The following is a 24055-nucleotide window of genomic DNA, read 5'->3' on the forward strand; positions in this document are numbered from 1 at the left end:
ATAAAAATGCATCCCATTGCCCTTTTTGGAAGGCATTTACTTTATTACTCATTCAAGCATTAAATTGAATTTATCCTTTCCCCCAAGGGTGCGTTCGGCCATCCCACTGCTGTGCCACAGAGACACACCTGAGCTGTTGGGACACCAAACACAATGTGTTTGCCCTCCTGCGATACCTCCCTCCGATATACCCTTTTCCTACACACCCCATTCTGCACAGGCTTGGAGTTTAGGGTTTGCAGCCAGCTCAGTCCCCGTGATTTACCCCAGCCCCGGCGAGCCCTGCACCCGAGAACCTGTAGGTCCATGTGGCTGAAAGCACACGCTGACATCTGTGGGACAGGCACGGCGAACTTCAGAGACAAGCACGTGTCCCCGAAGCCTGTGGAGGGGATTTTTTGTGGTATTCACAGACTGTTTCATGTGTCAATACGAGAGGAGCGTAATTACCAGCTGAGAAACTGCAGGAAATAAGCCAAGGTTGAATGAACGAAATGGAAAATAAAGAGAAGTGCAGAGGACACACACATTTTAAAACTATTACGGAGGTATGTATTCACGTGCTCATGGGAGCCTGGGAATATATAAGAGCTCATGACTGCGAAGGAATGAATTCAAGGACCAGTCTATGGGGAGTATTTTTTTTCCCTGTGACTTCAAACTTCTGTCGGAGCTCGCAGAGTTTTAGTCAGCTGGCATGCAACAGAGGTACAACTTCCCCAAGGAAACTCTTCCTCGGCTTGTGCTGGAAAGGCTGCTGGGAGAGTCCGGGAGACAGAAGGCTGCAAGCAGAGGCGAAACCTCCTCCTCCTCCTCCTCCAGCCACAGAGCAGGTACGTGGAGATGCGTGCGAAACCGGGAGCCTGCTGGAAAGTTGAGCTTTCGACTGCGGGAAAGACGGGGGCTCCGGTGACTTAGCGCTGCAGTCTTTAAAAATAACACAGATGAGGAAGGTATTGTATGAATAAAATATACTGTGTTTATGAATAGGCTGAGGAACTGACTAAACACACTGTGTGGATGGCTCTATCCACACAGCTGTATATTTAATCCATCAGGGACTTGCACTGCAGCGAGTTAGATCCTTTACGTTAAGGAGGCACTGGTTAGTTTATAACAATACAGTTGTCATATGCCTGCTTTGTTATTATTCTCTGTGTTTACAGTAATGGAAGATGGGGAGATGGTGGGTTTTTTTCTTCCTTCACAGGACTTTAGTCTATTTATGGTGTTACTGCATCACAGCGCTCTGAACCAGGAGTGCTGCAGAGATCAGCATTGTGCGCTGATTAAACGCTGCTCGCCCAGCTCTCTGACACTGAATCCTAATATAGCCTTGGGCAAATCACACAGTCCCCGGGTAAAATGGGCAAAATGCTGTTTAGCTCGTCTGCTCTTCTTACTGTCAGTGCTGCCATTGAACTCTCCCTGTTGGAGCACGAGGCGTGAGATGGCAGGGTTATTTTTCTACTCTTAAGATCCTGACAGCTTGAATGTCACCTTGGGTGAACAGTGACTTACTGATAGCGTTTTGCTGCATCTGGACTGTAATCACGAGGAACTAATGTTTAGACAATATTTGGAAATAGTAAAGTTTTAGAAAATCCTACTTTATATAAAAGTTAGAGAAAATTTTCTAAAGCCAAATCCTATTGTATTTTTGATATACAAATACATTTCCCTTAAATAGAAGCCAAAGTTTGGCTTTCCGCAAGAGTGGAAATTTGTTTTTTTACTAAGATGCAAGCATTTCAACTTTAAAATCATCTTATTATTCTAAAATGCTGAAATCCTTTAGTTTTCAATAACAAAAACTCACAATCAGTCATCTCTTTTTAAAGCAGATGGTTACAGCTCAGGGACTGTATCAGTGCTTGGCCTTTTACTAACACAATGATGGAGGGATTCAAGGGGGGGTATCAGTATCGTGCAAGTCCAATCTATCAATCAGAAATAATTTTCTTCGCTTCATTTTATGACTTGAGTACACCTTTTCTCAAACATTGACTCCACTGTCAGTAAAAGAAAAATTGCTGAATTAAAAGCCGGGTTTTCTCTCTTTTTGCTGCGCTTAGATTAAAGCTGGTGAGAAAAGGTTCTGATTTGGTTCCTGGATTTGAGTTTCTCCAGGAATTTTGTTCTCCAGGGAGAGTATTTCATGTTCAGATAGTTTAATCTGCAAATGCCAGTTTACGTCAGTTTTTATTGACGGAAGTGTTTTCATTTTCCCATCTGCCGCTGTCCCTTCGCCCAGCCCCTTGCTCACAAAGTCTCCGGGCTGGTGGGTTTCATGCAATTCGCATTCATTTACATTTTGTCTTCTGGAGAGAGGAGTAGGAAAAAAAGCTGCATAAAGTAGGGGAACTGGCTAAACCCTGTGTGTCCAATTAATTGGAAGGGTTAATTTTTGGTGGGGAAACGCTGTTGGCTGCACACCTGATAGAGGTGCACATGGAGAGAGGACACAGAGAGAGAGAAGGAAGGAAGGCAGCAGCTTCAAAAGACAGGAGAAAAGCCACGCTGGGATTACAGGAGATGTAGGAACCCTTATTTTGATGTGTGGACTGGACACCAGGGAGGCAGGAGGCTGCATCTGCCCATGAGAAACCCTTGGTCAGTGCAGATGGCACGAGCAAACCAAACCGGGAGAAGCAGCTCCTGGAGACGTTGTAGGGTCTCAGGAGCTGGAGCTTGTGCCTCCTTCTCAAAGGCTGTGGCTGAGGACGGCATGGGCTATTTATTTTTTTAATAGGGTTAATATTAATGTTGTTTCCAGCTCCGTGGTGGGATGAATCACCAGGGAGCTATTCCGGTCAAAAGAGAGAATACTTGTCCCACTCTTGCCCTTGCAGTTCAGACCCACTTTCTAAGGCAGGAGCTTGTTTTGTTTACTTCTCTGGAGAGTTTGATTCATGCGGCTCGACGCAGAACTCAACCCAAAAGCAGTGCCTTAGAAAGCAGCAGTGTTATGGATGGACATACTCCAAAAGGTCTGGAGGTTCAAGACACATAATCATCAAGACATATTCTTGTTTATCTGAAACCCTTGGGAACCTGCAGCAGATTACGGACGGGCTCGTGAGAGCCAGTGGCTGGGATTTGCTTTTCCTTCTTGCTCTGGGTCAGGCTGGAAAGAGGGTTTGGAGGAGAGGAGAGGTCTGATGAGGTGCCCACCAGCCCTAATCCCCACGCCACCCCCGGCTTTGGGTGACGTGGAGTGAAATCTAGCTGATGTTGGCAGAAACTGAGCAGGCAGCGATTGCTGAGCAGACCACAGGAAAATCAGGAAGGGCCTGATTTCACAGAGTCACAGGTGCAAACCCTTTGGCATCAGTGGGATGGGACAGCCCTTGCTATTTTGTGCAGGTGGGCAAAAGAGCTTGATTTTCCAATTTGCCCGATGGAGATGACCCAATCTGTCCAATTGAGGCAACCCTTGCTCTGCAGACATGGCTACCAAGCACATACCATGCTAATGTTTCAATACCACTTTAAGGTACAAACTGCTGGGTAGCCCAAAGCATGAAAATATTGAAAATGGGAAGTCAACCAAATGCTTAAGGGTCTTTGAAACTATTTGCTGTCAGATACCCTTTAGGAAAGGGCAAAGATGGTAAGGACACCGCTGATCTTTCCCAGCGTGGTTGGTGTGCCTCTAAGGCTGTAGTTTTAATGAAGCAAAGTCCTGAGCAGCAGAATCAGTGCATGCCCTTCCCTCCTGCTTTGGCATTTGTTCCTGTCCAGGCTCTTCTTCACAGTTCAGCTGGCACAGCTGCATGGCCACTGGGTAAAACAGCTTGAGGAACAGAGCTGGCTTTTTAAAAAGCACCACCAACAAAAACCCTGCTATTTTTACTCCTGCAAATCCAAAATTCCCAAAGTGCTCTGAACATCCAGGTGTAGGAAAATGTGAAGCTGCAGTCATCCAGGACACTCACTGCTCTTTATTACGAGCATGATATTTGTATTCTATCTCCAAAGCAAATCAAAATATCCTATTTAAAAAAAAAGTATTTTTCTTTTCTTGCAGACATCAAATATTTGAGGTTTTCCTTGCAAAAGTGTCTGTGCATTGCAAGTGCTATTGCATGCTGCTGAGGTGAACTTAAACCCAGAGCATCCAAAAGGCATTTAAACCTCTGGACGCCACAGCGATCCCCAGCTTCAACATGAGTTTCCTGCTTACCCCAAGGGGATTGCAGATGGAGGGCTTGACTCTAGGGAGCGTGCCAAAGGGATCAAGTGAAAAACAGCACTGCAGCCAGCTCCGACCAAGGGAAGCTCAAGACACTACGTGCTTGGGGGAAGGTGATCAAAACTAGTCTGATGAGAGCCCAGTCAAGGGGAACTTGTCCAGGGTTGTGATATTCTCCCTGGCAGATTGTTCTCCTGAGAGCCAAACGTGGAATTTTCTATCCATTGCACATAATCATGCCCTCTCCTGCCCATACGCATACTGCCACTTCTTCATAGCATTTATGCCTCTGATTTCAGGGTGCCTTCCAAAGCAAACGAGATGATCAGAGCTCAGCTCTTTGGCATATTATTTCAACCATGGGAAAAGTGTATTGCAACAGTTCAGGCTCATGAGGTTGGGAGATAGCAACGGGGAAATCTATGTAAAGGCAGGTTTTCCAGAAGCAGGTCTTAATTAGCAAAAGGAAGTGAGGAAACCAGCAATTAGACAGCTGCTCCAGCCCTAGAGGGCAGCACAAAATAATAAATAAAAAGCTGAACTCGCAGGCAATCTGAAATCTTCTTCTGCATGACAAGAGCACCCCTTTTGCAATGGGAATTTTTCCTAGCAGGTCCGGTAGATTCAGCACTATGTACTCACTGTCAAAAACTCAGCAGCTCATCCAGATGTTCAGACCCCTCTGCCTTTATCAAGGTCCCTAATTTCTTCCTCGTGCCATGAAAACCCTTCAAGTCAGGTGCATTGTAGCTGACGCTGGACCCCCGTCCTGCCAGCAGACTGCTATCACACTCTGATCAGCGGGACCACTGCAAAGAGAAAGAGTTATTTCTTCCAGGACAGATTTCCAGATTCCGGGCTTTTATATTTATCAGCTGTGAATTTGAAACCTTTAATCCTCAAGCGCTGTTTTCCTAACGATACAGAGAGTGATTTAGGTGCAGGGGTAGGAGGCTGCAACCCTCCAGGAATGTAACTCGCGGACACAAACCCCTAAAGTAAACACACCGCCTTGCACCACGCACGCAGCTAAACAATGGCATCGGCAACGATAAGTCACTTATTCCCCTGAGCCTACCCATGGCCAGATCCTGACAGTTTCTCTGGCAAAACCCCCCCTTGTTTCTCAACGCCTGCCCCGAGCAAGGGCTTCAGGATGTCGCACAGTAGCTGACTCCGTCCGGAGCACAGCGGTGGCTAGGACCCAGCAAGAGCCCAGAGAGGAGTCCGGAGGAAGACAAGCAACATAATTTAAAGCAGACACTGTCCCAAATAAGGTTATTTCCCTGAAAATGCCTTCGTTATGAAGTTACGAGTGAGCCTCTTGGCGTCCCGAATGGGTGAATGTGAAGCTGAAGAACAATCCCATCAGTACCAGGACTGAGCTGGTTTTGAAGAGCTGGATATGCTTTTTAGAGACATGATAAGCAGTGTTTGGGGATGCGAGAAACCCTTGAAACAAGGTAAATGTGGAATATTCCCTCTTTTTAACCCTGAAGGCTCTAACATGGCAGCAAAGAGTCTTGTGTGAAAAAGGATCAGACCCTGGGGAGTTTGGTTTGTGTTTTGTGTATTCTCTTGTATTTAACCTCTCTTTGGCACAGGCGAACGTCTCTATTAATTGTCTAAGCAGTAACAAAAATTACCTTTGAGGGAAATTTGGAAGGTGCTGCTGTTGTTAGCTACAAGCAACATCTATGAAGTTGTTTCAGGGCTAATATTGTAATAGAGATGGAGGCAAATATTGTTCTGGAGTGGGAACTGGGCAAACTGGGATTAAACCCTGTTTTTTCCACGGTTTCAAATGTGTCTTGGGGCAAATCACTGCTCTTCTCTGCCTTTGCCCTCCCATCTGTTAAGTGGACATGCTGATGTGGTTTGGGTACCATGCTTTTTCTAGACACTAAATTATTTGACCCACTTAAGAAGATTCTTTGGAGGTCTGAAATCCGTGGATACCCACTGAAATCACCCATATTTTTCAGCTGTGGATGGGGCGGGGTAGTTTTGAAGTACCCTGATGGAAAGCTGTGACACTGCATGCGGTTCAGAGCTCAATCCTGCTCTGAGGTATACTGGGATTTTTATCACAGCTGCCAGTGGGAGCAAACTGGCACTGAGCATGAAGCTGCTGCAACTCTGGGAAAGTCTCAGAGTACTAAAAGCTCCTTTAGGTTGAATTGCTGCTACTGCTGCTCCCGGGCTGTTTTTGTAAGCTGTGGTTAGAGACATCAGTGCCAGTGCCAGCAGGCAGGGTTTAGCGGTGATGCTCCCTGATACCAGGGCAATGGGGGTGCTGTGAGCCCCGAGCTCTGCACTGGGAGAGGGTGGTGGGCATTGGAGACCTACCCAGAGGACAGAGAGGAGGGGGACACAGTACTGTGTTACGCTATAGGTGGGTCTAAAGGTTGTCCAGAGAAAAGCTAAGCAGGGAAAAGCTCTTCAGCTGAACTGAATACCACCTTGGGAAGGGAATCTCCATGAGCAAGGAGGTTGTGCTGTACCACGAGGAGTGGCTTACCCTCCTCTGGACAGAGTCCATGTGGTCTCGTATTGGAAGAGACCACCACATCCTAATGCTTCAGTGTGTGACCTTAGAAACGCTTTGAGGGACAGCGTCCTTGCTTACTACAGATCTGTCTTACGTAGCAAGCCATTAAATCACGTTCTTGTGTTCAAATAAATCAATTTCCCAGTTGCTTTATTAACTTATAATTTAGGAAGTTTCAAAGCATGTTAAGACCCCGCATTGTGTCAGGTTTATCATTCAAGAAGCAAAGGGACCATTTTTTGAACCGGCAGTGTGACAAGAGAAGACATCGCAGAGCACATGGGACGCACGCTGTCCATCAGGGTGGTGTCCTGTTGTGGGTAATATCCATGGAGATTTTGTCAGCTTAATTAATGGGATTTAAACAGAAACAATTTCCATTTGAGGGCTCTGAGTAAAGCCTTGTAATCATCGGTATGTTTGTCTTTTCTCTGTTCTAGCAAACTAATACCCAAATGATAAAACTTATTTTCTCCTCCTTAGAGGAGGCACCCACTCCTCTAAGCCTGGGGAATGAGGAACAGAGGGGGAATGACAGAGACATTATAGATGGTGGTATCAGCAATTCCTCCTTCCACAGGATTATTTCAGTGTATTTTGCAAACAATAATTAAGAGGGTTGAGAATTGGTCTTGTTTTAGAGGGGGGGAACAGACTTCTGATCCTGCTGCTGAGCCCCAAAGACAAACTCCAAGCTCTTTCACCAGATCATCATCCCTCACTAGTTGTTTCCCCTGCACTGGAAGGAATGTGCAATCTGAAAATAGAGTAGCTGTGGTCTAACCCTCCCTGGTTTCTCTCTTCCTAGTACACAACTCTTCTCTGGTGGGGAAGTGGAGGGATGGACAGGTTCCCATAGTGAACCTGTTGGCATTGCTGTTCAGCAATTGCCATTGCTGCGCGGAAGCTTGGCCATCAGCTGCATCCCTCAAACAGTGACTAAGCGGAGGGATCTCCACCAGCTGGGAATGATCCCATCTCTTTTGTTTCCAGCCTCCTGATGCTCTGTGGGTGGAAGCCGCTGAGTAACAGTACATTGATGCCGGTTTTTGGCGGCACACATGCATGGGATTGGCGTGCGTTTGGAGCTTGCCAAATGCAGGCTTGCTCCTGGAAAGACTTAAGAGCAATGCTAGCTAAGCACTGCTGCATGGCTTCCATTTGGGAGCTGGTGTGTGTCTCACTGGCTCTGGATGCGGGCAGGGCCAGCTCAGATCTGCCTGCAAGAAGCCATACAAATACAGACAGATTCGGCATGTTTGCAACAGAGGCTGTCATAAAGACGTGACATCTGGAGCTCACATCAGTGGTGACCGCAGCCAGAGACCTCATTAGTGTCCATCTAGAAACAAGCCATTTGAAGGACAAATGTTTTCTCTTTGCTTCATTTGCATTTTTCTCCCATTGCCCAGTGACCGGCCTCCCAGTGTTGTTTGCTCCTTTTGCAGTTATTTCTGTGCTCTTTTTCTGGAGTGCTTTCCAAACAGTTAAACTCTGATGAATCCTTCGCTTCACCCAAATCCATTCCATTTTGTATCTGTCTCTTTGTAAGGCATCTGCTTTCAAAATTATTTAAAAGCCTGCCCATACCTGGGATGTATAAAATGAGAAACTAACATTTGGACAAAAATTTCTCAGTCTAGTCTTTAAGCTGTTTATATTAACTCAACAAATCTGGATGAGTGTGTAAAAGCTCTTTGATACTCTGGGATGAGAGGAGTGGAAAATGTTGTGGATGGAAATGGAAACTGTTCCCAATGCCTGTTGTTTCTGAGTGGCACCCGTTCGCTTTGCTCAGGGCTTGGCACCCCAAAACTCCAGCCCAGTTGAAAGTGCCTGAGCTGCCTCTATGGGGACAGTGAAGGTAACTCGGTCTTCAGTGGTTGCCTTTCTCCATGATACCAGACACACTGCTCAGCTTGAGCATCTGGACTTCATTGGGTGGCCTGGGTGTCATCTAGGTAGCAGCTGAAATCACACTGGGGCAATCCCATGAAATGCCTTGGACCTTCCTTTCAAGTCCTCATATAAATCTCCCTTTTTCCCATCAGGCTCCAAGGGATGCAAAGGTATAGAGGTAGGTCGTAAGTGCTGTAGGCTCAGAGACGGGTTAATTTATTGCACTGCATGTGTGCTTCTCCATGTTAGATGATGCTCTGGTGCCAGCTTTCGCATGCATCGACCACTGTGTCACATTTGAAATCTAACCGTAATTACTTTTACCTGCAGAACCATGAACCTGTACGTCATCTTCTTCCTGGCAGTGGTGAACAGAGGGACCTCTAACTATCAGCCCACAGAGGGGAAGTCTTGTGAAATGGTAAGGCTGGCTCTCTCCTCAGGCACCTTGAGATCCTGGATGACCCCCTTGTTACAGGCACTGCACGAATAGCTATGGTCTCTGAGAAGGGAAACCCCCAGGACCAGGCTCTCTGTGATGGCAGAGGTGGGCTCTGCTGGGTTAGTGGATGCTCAGCAGGCTGTTCTCAGGCTATGTCCTTGTTGTAGTGACAGCACATAAAAGGGGGGAGCAGGGAAGAAGGGTCATTATCTCTGTTTTTTTTCTAAGGGGGAACTGATTAAAGGAAATTTGACCTGATTTCTCCAAGACTGTACAGGGATTCTGTGGCTGAGACACAGAAAGACTTAGACCTAAAATCAACTCCTTTATATCAGGCCTAAGTTCTTTGTGCTTTAAATAAAGCACCTCCTGTGAAATACATCTATAGAGCCCTTTTGTAATAACAGGGAGACTGACCTCCTCTGCCCTGACACAGCATTGCTGCCAGGGCAGTTTACCTCTGCTGGAGGTAAAAGAAGGGACAAAGCCTCTTGCTCCAGTACAAAATTTGCTCCTTGAATTTTTGCAAGCAGCTTGTACAATATTAGAAATGTTATTCACAGCTGAACTTTCTCCCTTCCCTATCCAAGTGCTTCTGACTGTAACAGGCCGTTTAAAAATACTTATCTTGGGTTTTATTTTTTCTGAACGTTGAAGCTGTTCAGCACAAATCCTCAAGAATTTCCAAAATAGGGAAAAAAATAATTTGTTAGCTGTACACATCTCCCTTATGGGACTCATTCCATTCCTGCCCACCCTGCCGTATTGCTGCACTTCCTGAATTCCAGAGAAATTAAGACCTAGTATATATAAAAAGATCTTGGGAAGGTGACTGGGTAGCTCAATTCATTGGCCGGAGAGGGAAGACTGATGAAGCCACTGTAAACATGACAGCTTGGGTCCCATGTATCATAGTCACATGAAAGCTGGGCGAGAAACACAGTAATCCAAGCAGATTCACCCCGTTCCATTTCTTGATGGGTCACAGACCAGGCTGATTGCTGAGAAGCAAACACATGCTTGTTTCCACCACTCCACTGTAAACTTCTTTCATCAAGCCAACAACCCCAGGCTCTGTGGAACGAGGCTGGGATGAATTCAGCCGTGGCAGAAAACATGCTGGAGTCGGGGGCTGGGATGCTTCTCTGGTATAAATTAACATCTCAGCATCGCCAGTGTCGATGGAGATTTGCTCATCTTCCTTCGCTGGGCGTTTGGTCCAATGGAAGGAGGAGGGTGTAAATCCAAACACATTTCCACACAGCTTGAAGAAAGAGGGAGCTACTGGATTGGCTGATGGGTCCATCAGGAGTCCCGCTTACTTCACATGACGATTTTTCATCACAGCCTCACTGTTTTACATGTTACTTTCCCTATGGCAACACCTTTAGAATAGCAAAGGCTCAGAAATGGAAACTTTCATCCCAGATCTCATGCAAGAGACATGAGTCAGAAACCTGTGCCCCTCTCTGACTCACCACTGGTGCTCCTGCGGTTGAACCAAAGCCTTGTTAGAAGAGGTTTTAGGAAGTAAACTGTCCCTACCAGACCCCTGAGACAGCAGTGAGCTGCACTGGTTATACAAGTTACTGCACATCTACTCTTTGCGAGACAGGGAGGCATAGCTTAACTGTCAGGAGGTTCTTCCTAACTCATATTGCCATCCAAGGAGAGGGGCTTCCACTAGCTCATGTTTTGCCTCTCAAAGAAAGATGTTTCTGCTAATTCGTGTTAACTGGGAAAGGAGGAGCTTCCAAACAATTCATAGAAGGGAAGGGTTTTTAGCAAATTATACCTTACCTTGCAGCGAGATCATGAGATCATGCAAGAACACGTGCATAACCGGTTATCATAGGTCGGCTGATATGGGGTACCTGGGCAGATTGCTAAGGTTTAGGTGTGTAGCTGAGCCTCTGCCGGGGCAGCTCTTCTAGAGAATAGGCATGGACACTGTGCAAGCACAAGTCAGCGCCAAGTGGCTCCAGGCCAAATTCTTTGGTTCAAATGCTCATGAGTTGATAGAGGATAACACAAATGGTGGCCTGGATCCATAACACAAGTGGAGGCTTAGATCCAGCTGCTTTGTTTGTAGGGCTTTTACTAAGGTGGGTGACAACCTCTACCCAGCGCTGAGCAGTGACGAACTGGAGTCAGAATCCAAACAGTGCCCGACTTCTGAGCTGTTGGTTCATTTTTTCGCCAGCACCTGAATGGAACCAGCCACTGAAGAGACCAAGTGCTCCCCACCCTGCAGTATTTCTTGCCGATGGACTTCAAACAAACCGGTGGCAGCGCTGGCAGAGATGATAAAGTCAGAGCATGAGACTGGCAAAAACCTCTTTTCCAGCCTCAGGCTGACAACCCATTGGGCTATGGGGTGGGAGGAGGGGAGATACGTGCAAAACAGATGCTGTTTGCTCCATCCCACTGAGACGTGCTTCATTTTTTCTTCCTAGTGCTGATGAGAACGAAATTCATGCAGTTTGAGCCTCGGGGGAGAAAAGATGGTGCAGAACAGACTAGATAAGAAATTCAATGAGGATCAAAATAGTCAGTGAAAAGGAATGAAAGTTTAAAAAAAATGGGAGGGGGAATGTTATAGGAACAAATGGCAGACAGTGGGAGGTATAGATTTTATCAGTCCCCTTTATCACTGGGAGGGTTCAGTGGATGCAGATTAAAGGCCCAATCCTGCAAGATATGTGGTGAACTGGGACTGACCTCTCCCCCATTGACTTCAGTGAAAACCAGCTGACTGATGCCATGGGAGTTGGATCAGAACTTTGCTAAGGTGCTGGGTGCCCAGAGGGAGATGAGGGTGCTCAACACTTGTTGAGATCTGGCTCAAAGTGTGGGAAGAAACCTGGCATTTGCCTCAGGCTGCAAAGCGTCTGCTGCTTTTTCACTCTGGATTTTTGCATCCTCCTGGCTTCTCCCTCTTCCACAAAATGAAGAAGAGACTTCCTGCTCCATTCCTGAGCCTCAGAGCTAAGCCCAGCTCTGTGCACATTTTAGCTTGAAATAAGCAATTCCACGGTGGCTTTGCAGGAAAGAAATAATGTCAGGAAGAAGCCAGGAAATTCCCTTCTCTTTTTTTCTAATTTGTTTAGCTGGGGGACATTTGAGTAATTGGGAGGGAAAAAAAAGAGAGGATCCAGGTTTTAATAGGCCATTTACTTGGGATCTTTGGGAAAGATGTATCATGGGAAGGACTGTGGAGCAGCCTGTGTGTATCTAGAGCTTGGATGAGCACTTTTACTTCTCTGGCACATTTTTGTGCTGTCTCCAAAATTCACATGATGCAAAAGAGATTCACAAAATGCTGACTATTGCTCCACTTCTAAACAGACCTGTCACTTCATTCACCTAAAAGTTCACATGAAACAGATGGTTTTAAATATTTTTTACTTTTAATGTTTCTTTAATATCTGAAAAGCTTTGCGTCATGGAATCTGGATTCTGCTTCTCCACAGAAGTTAAGATTCAACAGATTTTTTTCTTTCTTTTCTTTCTGATCTTTCTACAAACAGTACATGACCCAGTCACCAAAATACATTCATAACAAGAGTTTTCCTCCAGTAAATTAAATGCTGCCTAAGCCTTTCACACTCCACTTCCTCACGCTGCTGTATGTTCTCCTTAATAACAAAATACAGCTTGACATTTATGCAAGGATGATCACGTTCACGTTTCCAATGTTCCTTATGAACACACACTCCAAATTTTGCTCTGGACACAGGTTCAGTCCTAGCTGCAATTAAACAGACATGCATCTAGAAGATGAATTTGACTTTGACACTTGGGTTTTTTCTCTACCCTGTTGCTGAGTATTGGACTGAAAAGGCATGACCCTCACTGCACATCACAGGTTTTTTCCTCTCAAAAGCTGGCTTTACATAATTTGTCTTTTCCATGTTGTATTATGGGTGTCTTGTGTGGGTGGTTTCATAAGGTGTTCTCCTCATCCAAGAAGGGGGGAACTGTTGCCTTAAGAAAAGGATAAACATGGATGGTAAAAGCAGGAAGAGTTTGGAGATTTGCATCAGAAATGTTTCAGTTGTTGAATGACCCATTTGGTTAAAGATGCATTGCTTAACTAAGCCATGGATAAAGGAAGACGTGATCAAATATTTGAGGGTGTGACTAAGAAGGAGTGAGATGGTTTTTGTGCTATAGGGTCCTTATACGTTTCTCCACCTCCTTGCTTTGGGACCTATGCTGCCAACAGAATGAAGCTCTTCTAAGTACTACTTACTATTGCAAGTAGAGTTTGCAAAATCTAACACAGTGATGAAGCTGAGAAAATTAAACATCAGAACAAAAGTGAGGAAATGGTGCTTGATTGCAGTGGAAAGAGGGCAAAACTCCTTCACTTGGGACTATTAAAATGAGCCAGGGAGAAAGGTACAAAAAGGAGAACATTTAGTAGGCATCACATGCAGATAACACTCTCTACTATTGTAAGTCAGAAATGTCTTTAAAATGAAATGAGTGCTGCAAAGAAGCATTAGGATTGTTGTCCTTGCTGTCTGAATGCTCAGAGAAAGTAGTGTGATCAGTGTTTCAGAAGAAGGATCTGCCTGGATGCTGAATGTTATTTTCTTTATATTTCATGCAAAGATGTTTTTCATTTGTCATGTGACAACCCTTTTTCTCTCTTTTTCTGGCAGGCAAACTCACAGGCATTTTGCCACAACAAAGACCTCCACCAAATCCCTCATGAGCTCCATCCGAGTGTAAACAAAATAGATCTGTCTGGAAATCTGATTGAAAGCATCCCTGAAATGCCTTTATCATTTTACGCTTCCCTCCAGTGCCTGGATTTAAGCTCTAACCAGATAAGCTTCATCACGCCTGGAGTCTTTGCGCACATGACGAATTTGCTGGAAATAAATTTAGCCAACAATCACTTATATGAGCTTGCTCAGAATGGGACAGAGGGGATTGGACTTTTACCCAAGGTGGAAATACTGGACCTGTCCCACAACAGTCTGTACAATGGGATGGCTGAGTATTTCATTAAACAAGCTCCAGCACTGCGGTATCTTTCCTTGGCAGACAACAGTATTATAATGATATCACACAAGATGTTTCAGGGATCTCCCAGTCTTGTGGAGATAGATCTTCAGAGTAATATCATCATGGAAATAGAAGAAGGTGCTTTTGAGACTCTAGTGAATCTTTCCAAACTAAATCTCTCCATGAATTCAATTACTTGCATCTCTGATTTCAATCTCAGGCAGCTGGAGATACTTGACCTTAGCAAGAATAGCATTGAGACCTTCCACACCGCAAAGTCAGATGATGAATATAGCTTAAGATGTTTGGATCTGAGTGAAAACAAACTGCTTCACTTCCCAGTCTTCCCCCAGGTAAATAAGCTGGTAACTCTGAATTTATCAAAGAATTTAATCCAGCTCACTGCTGAATCCCTTCACAATAAAATGGACTATATGGAAAACGAATGGCTAGATGCTTCTTTTCATCTTCTTGATCAGAAGCAAAGTAGAAACAAAAGTTCCCTTTATTTATCCCAGCTTGTATATTTAGACTTAAGTTATAATGAAATCAAATCCATTCCGGATGAGTTCTTTGAATCAATGTTGTCCCTTCACACCCTTAATCTCAGTAAAAACTGTCTTCAGGCATTTGCAGTACCTTATGACAGTGCATTGATCTCCCTAACTGTCCTCGACTTGAGCTACAATGCTTTGCAGAACCTTCTCCTAGATGCTGGCACGTTGTCAAATTTGAAGGAGCTCTATATTCAAAACAACCATCTTCAGACCCTGCAATTTGATATCTTCTCAAGTCTTCCTAGCCTCAGACTGCTTAATCTACAGAGCAATAATATCAGCCTTTGCAGCATGTACTCAGGATTAGCTAAGCAAAGACTTGCTGGAGAGGAAAGTGGTTGTGTATCATTTGTTGATTCTCCTACTCTTCAGTACTTGTACCTAGCTGACAACATGCTGAACATCCTACCAGCATATACTTTCTACAAGACTTCTCTGATTGTCTTGGATCTCTCCATGAACCCCGGACTGAAAATAGAAGTTAAAGCATTATCAGGACTGGAAAAGTCTCTGGAATATTTGTACTTACATGGCAATAGCCTGATAGATTTAAATATTGACTTGCCTTGTTTTAATCACCTTAAACATTTAAACCTCTCTGAAAATCAGCTGAACTGGTTGCCTAAGTGGGGTAGTGACTCTCCACTGGAAGTTCTGGACCTACGGAACAATAGGTTTAGTACATTACAGAACAGCAATATTTTAGCATTAGAAAATTCCCTTAAAAACTTGTATCTCACTGGGAACCCACTCAACTGCTGTGGAAATATCTGGCTCTCATCAATGATTCAGAACAAAAATGTCCAGATCCCCAACGTGGAGCACTTAACATGTCAGTACACTCAGAACTTTGGGTACCAGGAAGAAATGCACATTGGGAACATTAGACCAGAAGACTGTGAAAAAGAGGATCTAAAGAAAATCAACTTCCTTATTATATTAACATTTGTGTTGGTTTTATCCGCAATCATCATTGGAGTGGGTTCATTTTTTTGCTTCCGCAGGCAAAACTTTAGCCATCAGTTTAAAGCATAGGAACACAAAATGCCTTGAAAACTGAAGAAATCAGGTGCTACACTGCCGGTGTGTAGAAATGAAGGGTAAAATTCTCATCTTTGATTTTTAACTGTGGATTTTAAGACAGTTTCAAAGCACCCCTGAACTGCACCACTATAGTGCTCTGGGTTGCAGGGACTGAAAGGAGAATTTGCCATGTTTTGCACTTGCTTCATTTACAAGCAGATCTGCTTAAAAAATTTATACAGTGGTAGAAGACGCCACTGTAAAGCCCTGCTGTTGTTTTGAGGGATGTGTAATTTAAACCAGACCAAAAGAAAAAGTCCTCTAAGGTCTTGAGACTTTTCACTAAGCTCAGAGATACTTTGTGATGTCACCTTCACAGAAAGACTTTATGCAAATTGAGCACTGTAACTGAATCACCTTTTTATGACAGTCATTGATGACATCAACTGAGTAGGAAAGCCCTTCTCAAAGTTATGTGCCTCCATGAGATATTTTGCTTTGAGCTATGAGCTTTGCTTTTTCCTAACTAGTTAGAAATAACAGCTCCTAACCCTTCTTAAGTTTAAATCATACAAGCCAACACCAGGGTGGGCCAATAAACAATCTTTCAGCCCTTGAAGGTGGTTGCAAATCTCCCATGAGTTCCAAAACAAAAAGAATTTAGCTAAAAAAGGAAATCACAGTTCATGTCTGCTATGCTCATGGCTGCCATTTAGAAAATCTACAGCTGTCCATGGGAACCAAAGACCTTGGTGGTAGAAACCTCTTTGGGTACCTCCCTTTGCTTGTAGTATGTTGCTTCAGCCACTGGAGCAAGACATGAGAGGTAGATGAGGTTAATTAGTCTTGGCGCTTAATACCCACGAGGGATGTAAGAGAAATCTCAGGCGTAAAACAGCTGCACTATATGTTACCCAGATCTGCTCAGAAGGTCACAGGTCCACAGTTCAACTCAAAGAGGAGAAATTTGCCCCTCGCGTGCAATACATACTTAACTGGGTTTAATGTGAAGAGATTCATCTCTGGGGTGAACGCTTTTTAAAAGAAAAATCTTGGAGAATGAATTTCAACCAGCTACCATTGGAATGAAGTGTTTATATTTCTAAGGAAAACTGTTGGGAACTCACTGCATACAGTTGCATTTCAATGCAAAAAAATAATATGTCTGTTTTTAAAGGTCACACGAGGTTAGACAGCAAAAAGGTGTTTTAAAGATACAAGTGTGAAACAATACATAGGGAACCTAGTCCTGGGCTATTATTCAGATCAGAGGTCCACTGTCTCCCCCTGAAAGAGGTTATGGTCTAGAGGACTGGCTGCAAGAAAAGTTATGTAGATCCTCATTCTGTGATGGGTTTAACGTGGCCAACCTTCTGCATTGCTAAAAGCTGACACTGACGTATGTTATGCCCCGTGCTCTGACAGCAGTTTCACCCTTTTGAAGTGAAAAGAAGCTCACCAAAAGTGGGAGCCTGACCTACTAACAGGGTTCAATGGCTTCGAAAGGAGCTATATCAGGTTTTCTGTTAATGCCAGGAACTGTACATTAAGGCACATAAGAGAAACAGAGGTCAAACCAAAACCTGTCCAGGTAAATAACTCAGAGTCAAATTGCTGCTCCATTTCTGTTTCTTCCAGCTAGTGAATGTCAAAATTAACACACTACAAAAAGGTGTATAATTCTATTTTTAAAGCAGTTATGTAAGAAACTGGCTGGTAGTTTTCGTTGTGAAATTTTGTACAATAAAAACACCTTTGAATTTTGTAAAAAGCACAAGGTTGTGAATATATTAAAGCACCAGCTTGGAATGCTCCACAGATAAAAAGCTATGTCTTCCTATTTTTCTGTGGTCTTCAGACTCCACCTTAGACCTTTGCCTTCTGGTCCTGAACAGCTGCTCCATATCTTAGGGTACAACCAATGGAGAACAAGGAGATCTACTGAAGACGTAGGCAAGCATTTGCACAAAAGGTCAGCAGCAATAGGGCCTGATCTAACATTTACAAAAGTCAATGCTACCCATTGGCTCAAGCTCTTATTCTTGGAGGAGCAAGTTTGCAGAAGCAGCAATCCCAGGGATTAGTTGGAAGCCTGATGCTGAACTCGGTGAGCTTTTCCTTTGGTGTGAAAGCAAGCTGAGCTGTGTGCCCAGATGCGGGCTAATTTAGCCACACATTGAGTTCATGCCTTTTGTCTCAAGCACAGCAAGATTATATCTCCTTCTGAGAGCCAGTATTAGCTTGGCTGCCATGACTGGAATTAGTTAATAACCTGATGACAGAGCCAAACCCATTTAATTAACAGTTTTAACACCGCTTTTGTTTGGCTCTACCAAAAGGAAGTGCTTGTTATTACTAAACATCTGGGACTAATTAGACTTCCATTGACTTCCCTGGGAGCAGAAACAGCTTTCTCGAGGAATAAGCCTCAGGAGTAAAGTGCAGCATGGCTCATTTGGATTTCTCTGTTAGCAACATAAGCAACCGAGAAGTGACATGAGCCCATTCCAGCCAATTCTGTTATTCTGGATGGGATAAGGAGCATGAGGGAAAGAAAATATGAATAAAAGAGCAAAGAGAGGGAAAACAGGGAGAAATGGGAGCTCTCCATGATATTATTCCTCAAAACAGCCCCAGCTCTTGCCTCCCCTGTCTGCTTCTGTGCCTGCAAGAAGCCCAAACGCCAAAGTACCTGATCCTGCATCAAATGGAGCCATTACTCACGCTTTACAAATCTTTCCACCAGTTAGCCCCATTGTCCTAAGAGGCTGGCATGATACAGGCTGTTTTGACTGTGATTTTGCAACCAAAATTTACACCCTCATTCAGTGCTTTTTCATAAAGTCGTTGCAACAACCTCTGTTGATGCAAAGAGAGCTCATGCTGTTTATCCAGGGAATATCCTTCTGGGGTTCTAGCATATGTAGTAGAGTATGTGGGATTTATGCAGCCAATACAAACTTTTTTTTTTAATTGTTGCATGCAACAAGTGGCTTCCTCTCTGCAGAAGTTTGCATGAGGCAGGACAATAGATCTCCTTCAAATAATTCCTACCACAATTTGCTGTGGTTTGTTCCCAAAAATGATCAGTAGGGTCAGGTAGATATAAGTACTGGAAGCCCTAGAAACACTCCCAGAGAGATCCCCTAAAAGTTCAGCAAGTCATGACTCATGTTGGTCATCCACGGAAAGTCAAGTCTCAGTTTCCAAAGGCGTTGGCTTTTCCTGCAAAGCCAAGACAAAACAGTACCCTAGCAGAGTAACAGAGACTCAGACCTCTCTGCAGGGACCCTGCTCAGCCCTGAACTAGCAATGGTGGATTAGTATCAAATCCAGTAAGTGCCTTCTAGTATTTCAGGAGCCCAGAGCATTTGCTTTCCTGTTCCTATCTATTCCCTATGCCATTCAGTACCCTTTTACTTGTCTGGGAAGAAAGAAACCAAAACCACAACCTGAATCCTGTCTATCTCCACATGAGAGAAAAACATGTCTTACCTTGCATGGCAAGGTATCCTCTGGCCATATCTGTTATTTTCCATAAACAACTGCCTATTCTGTTTGTGCACACATGTGCAAAGGCACAGACACACGCAGGCTAGTATAAGAAATACATCACTTTGAGATCAGCTTTGTTTAACCTAAATTAGAACAGCCTGTACTAAATGATCTTCTATAATAACAACCAGCCTGTGGTGCTGGTGCCTGTGGATTCCTATTTCATGGCTGTCCGTGTGAAGCAATTTGATCAAGATTTTCAAAAGCGATCAATGACTTATTTCAGATGCCTAAATTTGCAGCCTGCATCTTGCCAATCCTGAAACAAGTCTGATTTTTGAGAAAACTGGGTCCACCTCCTCTCAAAACCAAGGCTCTGTAGTATGTTATATACAAGCTCCAGAAAAAAACCAGAGATTATCCAGATGTATATATAATTCTTTCACTTACTGCTTTCTAATGATAGTTGCCTGCTCTGTCAGAGCTGTGTTCAGCATCTGAAGAGCTGAAATACAGCAAAGCTACCCACCAACACTTCCTCTGCCCTGTCGTCTGCTCTTAGAAGGACCAAGTTAAATATCTCCTCATTCAGAGCAATCATTCACCTGCTGTTGTGGCTTAATTTGAGTGAAAGAGGAAAATTATCCATAAGGAAAGAACAAAAATTAAGTCTAGGGTCTGCAGATTCCTGACAACACTGCAACTATCCAGCTAGAGCAGATTTTGGTCTCATGGGTCATGGATTGGTGAGGGTCCAAATAGATTTTGCAAGAAACAAGAGAAAAGGGGGATGAGAGGATTTGAGAGCCATCAGAGAGCTCAGGGTGAGTGATGGGAAAAGAAGAAAACAAAGTGTTGGTGTAATTCCCTCCAAGCAATGGAGAGCTGAAAATACTCCAGAGGAATAGGTACCTACCCACCTCTCCCCAGCCCAAGAGGTTAGAGGAGATCTGTGAAGCTTCAGCCCATCTCTTGTAGTGGAAAAGTGAGAAGACAGCCTAGGAGACAGATAATAGAGGAGCAGAAATGAGGGATGATAGCAGAAGTGAAAGATGGAAGGGAAATGGAGTAGAGAAGAGGGTTATAGTGCAATTCAGCTCTTCATGATGGGTAACCAAGAAGTGTAACTGGAAACTGAAGAGCATCCAAGAGAGAGGTGTGGGAAACGCTTTGCAAAGATGCAGTCAGAGCTGAGCTGTGCAGAGCAGGGAGAGACACGGATACCTTGGCTAGGCAACATGTTAACTGCCTGCAAATGTGATGCATGGAAACAGAGGAGGACATCAGCTCACGAGGGGTGACAAACAGAAGTATATAGTAACCGGGGAAACAGGGTGAAAACAAAACAGAAAGGAAAAAAGACTGAATAAGCACAGAAGAACTTTCTGAGGAGGGCCCGTCGGGCTGTGCAACATTCTTTCGCAAGCAAAGACATTTGGAGGCTGATGCAACATGATACTAAACAAAATTTTGGAAAATTAAGGGAACAGTGCTGCAGCACTGGGAGAGTCACTTTTCTCCCAGGCTATTGATCATGGCTGTTCTGTCACATTGCAGAGCCAAGTTAGTTCCACAGATTTCCTCCTCCTGTCCATTTCTAGCAGTCATTGCATCAAAGACACACATTTTCCAGTTCATAAGCAGTATTCTGTATGAAGAAACATTCTGGAAGGTGACAACAGAAGAGATTCCTCTCTACTGTTTCTGACTTTCCCAGAAAATGGAGTGGAAAGGGGAGTCCAGGGTCCTGGAGATAAGACAAGAGAAGGAGAGAAACCCATTTTCAGTCAGGAAAGCCACCAAGGAGAAGAAGGTTTGGGACAGGCAACTGGACAGGAGGGGTGGGGTGGGGAGAATAGAAGGGGAATAAGCACAGCTAAACCAGGAATTTGGAAGACAAATGGGGAAGGAATGGTTAGGATGAAATCAGAAGCAGAAGCAGAGAGTGCAGCATTTCAGGGCAGAAATAAAGGAAAGGAAGACTGCACACTGCTTTAAGCTACATTACATTTAAGCTGATGGGACAGACTCTTTACCGTGTTTGTGGATGACACCAAATGGAGCAGTAGTTGATATGTTGGGGGCAGAGCTGCTATTCAGAGGGACCTTCCACATCAGAGCTATGGTCCGACAGAGACTTCAGGATGTTCAGCAAAGACCTGCACTTGGGACAGAACAAGTTCTTGCAGCACTCCAGCCTAGGGACAAGATGACTGGAAAGCAGCTTTGCAGAAGAGGACGTGAGGGTCTGCGTGGACAACAATTTGTCCATGAACCAACATCATGCCGTAGTGACAACGAAATCCAGCTGCATACTGAGCTGTGTTTGCAAAAGCTTAGTTAGAAGGTCAAGAGATGCTGTTACTCCCCTCTACTTGGCACATCTAACACCACATCTGGATACTGTGTCCAGCTGTGAGCCTCCCAGTGCAAGAGAGAGACTGACAAACTGAAGTGAGTCCAGCAGAGGCCACCAAGATGGTCAGGGGGCTGGAGCATATGATATCTGAGAAAGACATAGAGGTAACTAGGCTTGTTCAGCCTGGAGAAGAGAGTCTTGGGGGGAAATCTTTTATCAATACTGGAAGGGCAGTTACAAAGAAGACAGCATTGGCTCCTCCCAGGAGTATTCAGTTAACAGACAAGATGCAACCACTGAGAATTGCAACTGGGGAAGTTCAGATTGAACATAAGGAAAAAATTCTTCATAATGAGAGAGGTCAAACTCTAGAAAATCCTTGGAGATTTTAAAAACTCATCAGGGCAAGCCCCTGAGGAATCACTTCTGACACTGAAGTTGGCCCTGCTTTGATCAGGGAGCTGGGCTGGAGCTCTCCAAATGCCCCTTCCAACCTGAATTATTCTCTGAGTCTTTGCAAAACAAGAAAAATGTGTCATGCACTTAGGTGAGGAGTAGAGTAGCAGAGAAACTTCTGAGCAACAGTCTGTTAGTGATATCTACTCCCTGCACTGAAGCTGTGGAAGGGATTTGGCAGTAGAAGTGTCTGGAGAGATGGCAAAAACAGCTGATGGTGTCAGATGTGGGAAGAGTTAGTCAGATTGTCAAAGTCTGAGTTCACATAATGTTTCCTTTTTATTATTATTTTTATAGCTCAAATTTAAAATTAATGTTTTCAAAATTTTCCCTGAAAATTCTGAAAAACGTGAAGTTGGGAAATGTTTGCTTTGTAAGGCCAGAGCTTCAGTTTGAATTCAGTTATTCCTACTGCAGCAAGCACATTCTCAAACAATTAAAAAAAAATAATCATTGCAGCATTCAGTTTGCTTTTAGTATCTTTGCTCTAGAGAAGATGAGAAAATGTTTCAATCGACTAATGCTAAATAACATTCCCCCCCAATTATCACTAAAACAAAACAAAACAAAACAAAATTAAATGAAATAAAAATAAAATGTGAGGCTGTTGAAACTAGTGAAAGTGAAACTAGTGAAACTAGTGAAATTCATGAAAACATGAATCTTTTCATGTTTTAACACATCAAGTAGCGCTGGGACACAGGTAGAATATAAAATAAAATAAAGGCAGTAGCCTTTTGAAATTCCAGAAGAGACCCATGAGGTAAGATTTGAATTAAAAAATGTTTTTTATTGTAAAACTTCCTTCCATCATGAGTACTTATAGCATAATTGGTGTTTTTTAATAATATTTACAAGTTCTATGACTCCACTGCCTTTTCCTTTAAAATGTTGTAACAAAAAATTCTGGCAAGAGTCATAGATTGAAGAGTTTCAAAACCCCAGCTTCATTAATTATTGCTTACTCTTTGAAAAAGCTCTTTGTAACAGACCTTAGCATATGTTTCTTGCCTTACATATGTGATTCAAGACCGTATGTTTCCTCTAATCTGTCCCTCGTGTTTCGCTACAGACATCGGGCAAGTTACTGCACTGCTGAACTGGACCCATCACCCCTAAATCGAGCTCCTTTCCTGATTGGGAAGAATGATGCCCAGTGAAGTGAAGGGCCAGAAAAGGATTTGGGTGCTTTAATTGCCACTCTAGGTATTTAAGTCCAAAATCTAAATCTTCGCAGTCCTTTTTCAGCTGCTGCTTCTTCCATCTGGTGCCTAAAGTCTGTAGAAGACTACGTTTGATGTTGAAATTCCCTGTGCATTTACCAGTCTGCTCCTTGGCATATTAAGAAATGCCACAGACAGCACAAAACCATTCAAATCTGTGTAAGCCTCAACAGGGCTCTCATGTTGAGCATCCCTCTGCCAAGTCTCCTAAGGGGGTAGATATTGCTGAAGCATCACTGCTAGGTAAAGCCCTGTACAAAGTGTAGCTGGAAATAGAGCTGCCATGATAAGTCCATGCCTAGACTTCTAGTTCAATTCTCTTCCCTACCCAGATGGGTATTTTCTACTCCTCAAGCAGTGCCCTCCTTGCTAGTCCAAGGGGAGTGCTAGGTGGACCCCGTCAATTTATCCTCAATTTTGTCTCAATTTGTAGAAAGTTGTGCCCCTTAAGGAGCACTTAAGTAATCCCTGGAGGAGGGAACTGTGCCTTCAACACAATGAATTGGCCACTGGGACTTCAGAAGGCAGAGGGGAAGAGCCTGAACAAGACACTTGAGAAGTACCATGCTCCCATATTGCTTGATGTACTGATTAAAGCAACCCCCTTCCTGTAGAGGAGAAAATTGAGCCACGGTGTGCCATAGTCTACATAGTGCTCTAAACATTATGCTATAGGAGAAAAGAGAAAGAAAAGCCACCACATCCTCCAGTCACTGTGTTTCATGAGGAAGGTCTAGGGATGTGAACCACCAGCAGTCAGCGCTATCTCCCTCTATAGCCCAGATTAAGGCATTTAAATCACAGAGAGAGGCTAAAATGCAGGTGCTATCATGAAG

General features: G+C 44.0%; 1 protein-coding gene across 3 annotated transcripts; it reads left to right on the plus strand.

The window, feature by feature from the left end:
• The first annotated feature begins 675 nt into the window (after positions 1-675).
• LRRC32 (leucine rich repeat containing 32) lies at positions 676-23163 on the plus strand. 3 transcript variants are annotated; one of them, XM_072850888.1, is made up of 4 exons: positions 5244-5658; positions 8976-9066; positions 13758-14459; positions 23069-23163. In XM_072850888.1, exons 1-4 carry the CDS (start codon positions 5636-5638, stop codon positions 23093-23095), a joined length of 843 nt encoding a protein of 280 aa, XP_072706989.1. In that variant the 5' UTR covers positions 5244-5635; the 3' UTR covers positions 23096-23163. The 3 variants fall into 3 exon arrangements, with proteins under 3 accessions (XP_072706988.1, XP_072706989.1, XP_072706987.1); XM_072850887.1 differs by lacking the exons at positions 5244-5658; positions 23069-23163 and adding an exon at positions 676-833 and having other exon boundaries at positions 13758-17497; XM_072850886.1 differs by lacking the exon at positions 23069-23163 and having other exon boundaries at positions 5246-5658; positions 13758-17497.
• The last annotated feature ends 892 nt before the right edge of the window (positions 23164-24055 follow it).

Source organism: Ciconia boyciana, chromosome 1 (genome assembly GCF_034638445.1).
Source record: "Ciconia boyciana chromosome 1, ASM3463844v1, whole genome shotgun sequence".
In the NCBI taxonomy this organism is placed as follows: domain Eukaryota; kingdom Metazoa; phylum Chordata; class Aves; order Ciconiiformes; family Ciconiidae; genus Ciconia; species Ciconia boyciana.